General features: G+C 32.8%; 1 protein-coding gene across 1 annotated transcript; it reads right to left on the bottom strand.

Moving 5' to 3' along the window:
* LOC109361070 (von Willebrand factor A domain-containing protein DDB_G0286969-like) lies at positions 680 to 7,441 on the bottom strand. Its single transcript, XM_019606373.1, has 13 exons — positions 6,967 to 7,441; positions 6,228 to 6,380; positions 5,927 to 6,139; positions 5,761 to 5,850; positions 5,515 to 5,631; positions 4,381 to 4,650; positions 3,881 to 4,040; positions 3,366 to 3,443; positions 2,909 to 3,009; positions 2,592 to 2,762; positions 1,954 to 2,028; positions 1,387 to 1,500; positions 680 to 1,096 (listed from the first exon to the last, which is right to left on the bottom strand). The coding sequence occupies exons 1-13, from the start codon at positions 7,345 to 7,347 to the stop codon at positions 755 to 757; spliced, it is 2,265 nt and encodes a 754-aa protein (XP_019461918.1). The 5' UTR covers positions 7,348 to 7,441; the 3' UTR covers positions 680 to 754.

Here is an 8,816-nt window from a genome sequence, read left to right as displayed (position 1 = left end):
TATATATATATATATATATATATATATATAAAAAGACAACCAATAAAATATTAAAAACACATTAAAAATTTAACTTTAATTAAAATTTAATCATAAATATGATGTTTTAGAAATTTTTCCATACAAGTTTTGTTTAAGAGTTGATATTATTGCAAGATTTTTATTCTAATGACTTTATGTTTAGAAAGAGTTTAAAATTTTATTATCAAGTAGGCTACACCCTTTGTTACATTTTACTTAAATACTGATCATTAAATTATGTGAATTTTTATTCACATATTACTAGTAAGAAATTATAATTATAATTTATCAATGAAAAGATTAAATATATTACTGAAAATTAACAATAATCCCCACAAAAAATAAAATGCTTAGGATTTTTGAAGAATGAGTTTTTAAAGATATTTGAAGAAATTTTTTTCAACCAGTCCCAATTTTACCAAACGACAATGAATTTAGCATATTGTCAACATTATGAATGGGGATTACTTGTCCCCATTCCTGTCTTATTTGATGTTCCCGTCTAATCAGAAGATTCTATTTGATTAAAAATAAAAATTATTTGTACACTATTCTATAAAATTTGATTGACTTAGTATATGGAGATATAATTTTCCTGGGACAGAGGATCCTTTCCACACAAAAAAAGAGCATAGTGTCAGCATCATCACATAAGAGCTTATATATCAACAATTTGTTATATGATACATGTCTTCTTATGCACAACTTAGCATATAAAATTATAAATGTTCTTTCAGTCGAAGCAATCACAATCACAATCACATAGCTCAATACAGCATTTGATTAACTCAAAACAAGCCAGAGCAGCACAAAGTTGGGAGCAAACAATGGTGCATTGGTCATTCACACAAGCACAAGTTTTAAGCAGACACATGCCACAACAGTTATTAGCCAATCGACTGCAACAAGTAGAAGCAGCCTTCTGCATTAATCCTTCAGATGGTTTTGCTTCTTTTATTGCTGGTGGAATGTTCTTAGCAGTTGCTTTCGTGTCACCGAATCCAAGACTCATACCTCCGAGGAATAACTTCTGGTTGTCAAGGTCTATCCTTTGGAGGCTAACTTTTCTGTATACCTGTTTTGGAGTAGGGAATTAAACATATTATGTAAGAGGGTATGGAACTATGATGCTAAGTTTTAGTTTGTTGTCACAGATTAGATTAGGTTGCAATTATCGCAATTGTACATAATTCCGATGCGGCTGCAATTAAGGTCGCAAGTGGTTGTAGAGAGTACCAAAACCGCAACATTGTGACTTCAATTGCAATTACGGATCACAATTTAAAACATGTCCTTTATATTTTACGCAGAAGAGAGGATAAAAGTTTGCCCTTATTTTTCTAAAAATCTAAGGCAAAGGTTTACCTTTTGTATCAGAAATGGTCCAGGTATAGGTTCCTTCTTCCCTTCATTGTTCTCCACAAGAACCATGCAGGTGTACTCTGATGGGACTTTATTTTGAATGCTCATTTTAATAACCTGGTAGAGAGAAGTTTGGCACTTGCTTACAGATGAGTGGTGCAGCAACAAACATAAAATACTATTACCACTTGAGGACATATCAAATTATCAACACTACTATACTAAAGTGAAAAACCATAGTTATCCTAACATACTTGTTGATTTGAAAACAAAGGAAAGAAAGCAAAGCAAAGGATTTACGTAATGTCACAATTTAATAATCTAAAATATATACGACACCAGATAGCAGAAACAATTTCCAAAACATTTCACTTTCCAGTCCAGCTTAATTGATCCCCCTTGTAACTCTTTCTGTCAGTGTGCACAAAATCACTAAATCAGTACCATGATTTTGTTTGTGATCAATGCTTAAATGTATACTGGTATAGTGGTCTTTTCAATTTTTCCAATTTTACCTTTAATAGTTTCATTTTCAAAGATAAAAACTATAAATGTATGTTGAACACAAACCTTCTCCTTCAACTCTTCATTTTCTAATAACCATGCATCAGCAGTGACAAGGTCTATATGTCTCTTTGAAAGAACCTGGAGTGAATACCAAAAATCATGTCAAGCCACATTTTAAGTAATCTATCTATAACTTCAGATATTCTTAAACTTGCAAAATTTTGGTTTGCAGCACTACGAAACACATGTCACGTGTCTGGAATCTATAAATTTAGAACCAATGTAAGTTTGTGTTTCAAGGGTTTAAAAATTGAAATACACATGTAGATGCAACATAAAATCTTGTCAACAAAATACTAGTAGTCTAAGAAACCATCCACTTTTAATATGCCCATTGCCTTACCCAACCAAAATAGAGTGATGAGTGAACGATGTAAAGTAAAGAGGAAAAAAATGTAAAAAATGGCAGTGGAGCAAATTCAGGGCCTGAATCTGGGAACATGTGATAGTATACAAGCATCCTTGCTACAAGGTTAAAGGGCGGTCCAGTGCACGGGGTTCTCAGTTAGTGGAATATGGGGAGGCTCCCACTAGGTTGCATGGCAATATTCAGCTCCAATTTGCTAAGATTGGATAGATTTACGAAACTCAACCAAATACAAAGAATGGGTAGTAGTTAAGTCTTAGGATTGAGATATTACATTACTGAGTTTCATATCCTTTTCTCTTTTCACCTTAAGCTCCATGACAAAGTTGGTCATATCTGCCAAAGTACCAGTAACTTTAACTGATTCAGGAAAAGTTCCGTCGTACCTTCCCGATATGATGAACAGACTTCCCAATGATAGATCTGGAATGTGATTTGGGAATAACTGCAATGATCAGAACACAGTTTAGTTTATATGTGCTCACAGAAACATCAAATAGATGAACATGTAACAATGATGTTTATGTAAACTAGATCATTAGATCAAAGGTTTCCAGTTAAAATTAAAGATGGAAGTTTCTGATTGTGTACCACCTGTGATTCAAGATCTTCTAAACTTTCAATGGTTATATCAGCAACTATGACTGATGAAGCAATATTGAATAGCCTTTGCATTCGAAAGTCAATTGAATCTGGGCAAGGATAAAATACAAGAGATATATAAAACTTCACATATAGATGACTAAGCAGTTACTTGTGTTTCCCTTATAATGGGCAACAACTGCAAAACCTGAATACTTGAGGTTTGGTGCAGATGTAATCCCAATCGTATAGCTAAACATTAGAAGCATTAATACTAAGGTTTTTCAAAAAGAGGACACAATTTGATAGTTTTTTGTTGTTTATCTGTTATCACACTGACTAAAACATAGTTAATTTATGAAAAATTATAAAACATAACAACAAATCTTTTTTTAAGCATCAAATCTTTGCAACTTCAAGCCCCAGTGGTAGGCTGAGTCATGAGTTGGTAAGGAAAGATGCTGACCTAAATCATGAGCGGCATCATAGTGACCCCTCCCAATTTGCGCTAGCATTTGCAGGAAGTACTGATTACAGTACAAACCTGAAAATTTTTGTAAGGAAAATTAAACAGGTTAGTGAGGTTAGTGATATATCAATGTTCAATATTAGGCTAATTTACAGGAGTATTAAAAGGCATTTGGCATAAGCAGCAAGAGTGAATCAAGTGACTCCCAATGATTTAAAAAAACAAGACAAAAGGGTAATTGACGAATGCACATTTCTTACAAAGTTTAGGAGAGGGGAGTTTGACCCCATTCCAAGGTTTGGAATTGCCAAAGACTTATCAAAGAATTTGTTTCTCCAATTTAAAACATGCTTAAATTAACTTTCAAATAATTTTGGCTACATAAAACATCAGCTAAAGTAAGTAAAAAATTATCAAATGTTTAAGTGTTAAGAATAAAATCATTAAAATGGTGGTATCCCAGAATCTGTTTTTTCAAGGCTACAAATAGAAGTTGAAGCTAGAATCCTTGCCTATGCCAAAAGCACATAAGCGTGGTGTATGAATTGATTGCGCACTAGTGACACAGTTTTTCACAAAATTGCATATCTCTCTTTCATCATCAACAGCACCATCAGTAACGAGAAAAATAAGAGAGATTGAATTAGTTGATTTCTGGAACAGCTTCATTGCCTAAGATAGAGAACAATATTAAATAATTTTTTATGACAATATATAGTTATATGCATATTAAGGATTCAAAAACCAAAAGTTCTGTGTGGAAAAAAGCTATTGAACACTGCATAGAACATCCTGGCTATCAACAATTCCATGTGATAAATAATAAATTCCAAGAGCTAAGATAATGAAAGAATATTAGTTTTTCATCTCCTCTTGTTAGATGTAAAAATAATTTCATTACTGCAGTTGAATTGAGAAACCAAAATTGCCGAAAATTTTGAAGTAATACGGCATGAAATAGGAGAAGAATATTTTGCACATCATATAGGAAATGCCAACAAATAAGAATTACCTTAGTTAGGGGAAGCATGATGTTCGTCCCACCATTTGCAATAAAAGTAGTGTCTATCCATTTGTTAGCTTTTAGAATTGCTTCCTCTGTAGCTGGTTCCATGCATGGTGACCATAGGTTGACCTCCACATTGAAAGCTATAATGTTAAATGTATCTTGTGCACTTAGTTGAGAGAGTGATGCCAGTAGTCCATTTTTTATGTTTTCAAGAGGACTTCCCTTCATGCTTGCACTTATATCTACTACAAATACCACATCCTTTCTAAAAACCTATCAAGTGATTGTAACAGAAAGCTCCATTATAAATTTGAAAAACTGCCGTCGACAGACTTTGTGTGAAAATTAAAGGCAGATAGATTGAAGCTAAGATGCACTTGAGTAATGTGAACTATAAAAATGTTGCTATCCTCCTTTGAACTAATTTGCTCCAAGACAATTTTTCCACATTCCATGAACTTCTTATAACTTTAATCATTCAATTACGTATATAAATATAAATATCATTCTACTTTGACAAACAATCATTATTTTGGATGAAATCATTCTTCCGTTGATAAGACTCTGCAAAGAACAGACATCCATCATAGAAGTGGAGACAGCTTATGTTGGACTCAAGAATTGGACACAGAGAAATAGTCATATTTTATTAGAATAATCTGGTTTGTAGATCAGATTTAAGGAATGGTATCTCAAGTTCACAGGGTTTCACGCTAAAAAGGAGTTTCCTCCTTCAAACAGTCAACAAACACAGGTTTTCCCTAACAAAGAGTCTCTCCTCCTTCTGCAATTCAAAAATAAAAAATCCACCAAATGAATGTCCACCCCACACATCTCTAGACTGCTAGACCTATAAATACTGCCAATAAATGTCATACAAACACAAAACTGCCTAACTAACTGCATAAAAACTTCCTAAATAAGCACCTGAAGGCAAAATAACTACCAAATACAGATAATTTAGGCCTAGTGGGACCCGGCTGTTTCATATTCCTATCAGCTTACACTGCAAGATAACCCTTTGATGCATTCAAGTGACATATATACACAAAATCTCGTCTAGCTACCCCATCTTAAGCAATCATAAGTACAAAATAGTTTAGAAAAAAGTTGACTACCATAATATTGCAAACAAACCTTTCTATCCTGGCCATTTTCAGGGTAGAGATACAAGCAAAACATCTCTCTATCATCGAAATCACGCAGGAATGGAGATTGCAACAGCACACCACCAAATATGTCAGTTGAAGAAACCTGTAAAACTGCTACTCAATAACTCAATTAAGCTTGGTGGTAATGTTTTATCATTGTGTGTATAGTACTGAATGTATAGTAGTTGCCTTAAAAAACAGAACCATACAATTCTATGATTCAAGGTCTTACAGTGTATGAGAAACTGAAGTCTGTACTTGACCAGGCTGGCACTTCTGCTTCATAAGATAAACTTAATTTGCCAGCTTGGCGCAAAAGTCCCTGAAAGATAGATAATGTTTAGTTTAAGTCTAGTTAAGGGCAAGCTGAACTTTTGTAACAGCATAATAGGTTTTACCTTAAGAGGATGACTAATAGTTCTGCATAACACTTCTGTCGCAGCACCAGAATTCACTTTCAAAATTATATTTTCTTTCTTAGAAATTTTTCTTCCAACGGGTGTGACATACGAGGGAAAGCTGAAAGGGACACTAAGAGAGAACTGGCCATTGTGAAATAGTATTTTCTGAGTCCACTTGATCTTAATTGAGAATATAGAACCTCCTTTAAACTGCAAGACAAAATAAATATTTTTAAATGATTAAGCTATGTTATCAATAATGAAATGATATTAATCTGTTTTGCTACATAATGGTAACCTGTGGAATCCTAATTATGTATATTTGGCTTTTCAAAAAGTATCCATCTTTAGCTTTTGCTATTTTCTCCTTGTCCTTATCATCTTTTTGAGAGATCAATTCAGTATGATAAGATCTTTCAGCATCAGTAACCTCGAGACCTAGAAGTGAACCCTGTTAGCCACATCATATTTAACTTGAGAATTCATGAAACAAAGTAACAAACTGCAACAATTGCAGGGAATATCGGGATGCAATATCATCAAGCATCATGATATAAAAGAAGCTTCCTTCAACACAAAGTTACTAGGAAAAAACAGGAATAAATTCCATCATGAAACATGACCCAGAAAACAAACTACTAGTGCACAAACGCATCTCGATGATGCTGATCGCAGAACAGGAAAATTAGCCTGCATAAGTTATTAGATAATCCATCTGGAAAGTAACATGCACAAATATAGCAATGCAAGAGAAGTCAAATTTGTTCGAATTTGAAGTTTTTAACCACTCCTTATATCATTAAATAACGCATAACTTTCTAAAAAGTGTATATCCTTAGATTGGTATTATTGCATAATGTAAATCACACGTACTGAAAAAAAACATAAGAAACACAATTTAAAACATCCATGTTTCTTTTATTGGAGAACATGAAGGAACTGAAAAGAAAAGAATGATAGGCAAGTGGCAGGTTATTAACTTTCGGCTTTTCGTATTTAAGGATAAAAATATTATTACATTATAATGTGATATTTACCTGTTCTCCCATGGGTATAGCAACCTGGCAATCACACGTGCTACTAGCCGTTACGCAATGCACGCGCCACTTTCCGGTTACCGTGACAAACGCCGTATCCAAACAGCAATCAACTTCCATGGCAACTCCATGAAGCTGTAGAGGTATCAGCGCCGGCGGCTGACAGCTGCCATGCACGTAAGGCTGGTAGCTACGAATGTCCGGGTTTTCAACCGTCTCCGGATCCGTTATCATTGCGTAACACATCGGTGCCGTCGGTAGGTACTCCGACGACGACCTGGACATTGCCGGCGCCGGAATTGGCGCAGAACCTCTCTCGTAGTAAATTCTCTTTGATAAATTGAGTCCGAAGGCGACGGAGCTGGAAAACTGGTACGCCATGTCCGGTGCCGGAGAAAAGTTTGCCGGCGAATTTAGAGAGAGAGAGAATGAGTTTGGAAAAAGTTGTGATGAGAAAGTGATGGTTTTGGAAGCGGGGTTATTAATAAAAGGTGGAAGAAGGTGAGGTTTGAAAAGTAGTTGAATAATGAGACAGTAAAATAACAGGAGTAGAGAAGAAGAAGAGGTAAGAATCATTTCTCTCCAAATTTTCTTGGCCAATCAAATCAAACATGAATACGAAAATGGTATTTTTGTTTTTATAATTTTTCTTTTTAAATGAATGAATTTTTTTTTATTAATTTGTAACACAAAATAGAATATAAGACATGAAAAGTTTGTTGTGATAGTCAAATATTAATCTTTTCAACAAGTAAATATGACTAAAGTGGTATTTTGACTCATTGATAAAACATTTTCCATCAATAAACTCTTAAGAAGTAACATTATTATTAACACATTCAATTGTCTACTATCTACTTTCAAGTAATAAGTTTATGGTTTGTACGAGGGAATGCTTATATTTTATGTATTTTCAGAAGTAAAAGAATCCTCCCACCAGAGACATAAATTATTGTTATCTTTATATTTACATTGGTAAAAATATCAGATTATTATATATAAAGGGTAATAATGTTTATATTTTTCTTTTCTTGTTTGTTTTGAATGTACTTTTTTCCCATATTGAAAATGAGACTTAACCAATTGTATTAGACGTGACTTATAAATAAGATAAAAAAAAACATGTTCGTGTTATATAATTGACTCATTAGATACCATCATTAAAAACGTGACACGTTTCTAATAATAAAATAAAAAGTGAGTCATGTGTTCATAGTTAATTTAATCAACTTTTATATTTCACTTACATTATCTATCAATGATATATTATATTGACTTTTAAATATATGATGCCTTAATACAGTAATAAACTTAAATTTACATTAATATTATACACCCATTAACCTTCTAAAAAACACAATGTCATATGAAGAAAAACTGATAAGCAATTTAAATTAAATTCTGATATAATAGTTTAAGGAACTCTTTAGCTATATTTATTGTATCTCTACACACCAAATCTCTAATGATAAACAAGTAATAAATGATTGAGATACACTTAAATGCAATTTGGTCCTCAATATTTAAATCCTTTGTACAACTTCAAGTCCATAACAAGAAATCACTAGTCTTTGTCTAAGGCTATAACTATTTATTGGGTTTTGTTATTCATTTCATTTTACAAATAAATTTAACTAATCTCATATATATTAAGGAAGTTAGTTAAAATAATTATCTACTTTGTTTAATATAAAATACAAATTATTACAAGTATTCATGTTGTATATGGGAAATTGTTTCTAATAAAAAAAGATATTGAAACTATTTAAAAGATAATTGTAAATTTGCTTATATTTGAGACAAAAATATTAGTATTTTTTCTTATATATAATTGATAATAGAGAGGAGTA

The sequence above is a fragment of the Lupinus angustifolius genome, chromosome LG11 (assembly GCF_001865875.1).
Source record: "Lupinus angustifolius cultivar Tanjil chromosome LG11, LupAngTanjil_v1.0, whole genome shotgun sequence".
Lineage (NCBI taxonomy): Eukaryota > Viridiplantae > Streptophyta > Magnoliopsida > Fabales > Fabaceae > Lupinus > Lupinus angustifolius.
Note: the sequence above shows the minus strand (reverse complement) of the source record. Positions and strands in the feature narration are given on the sequence as shown.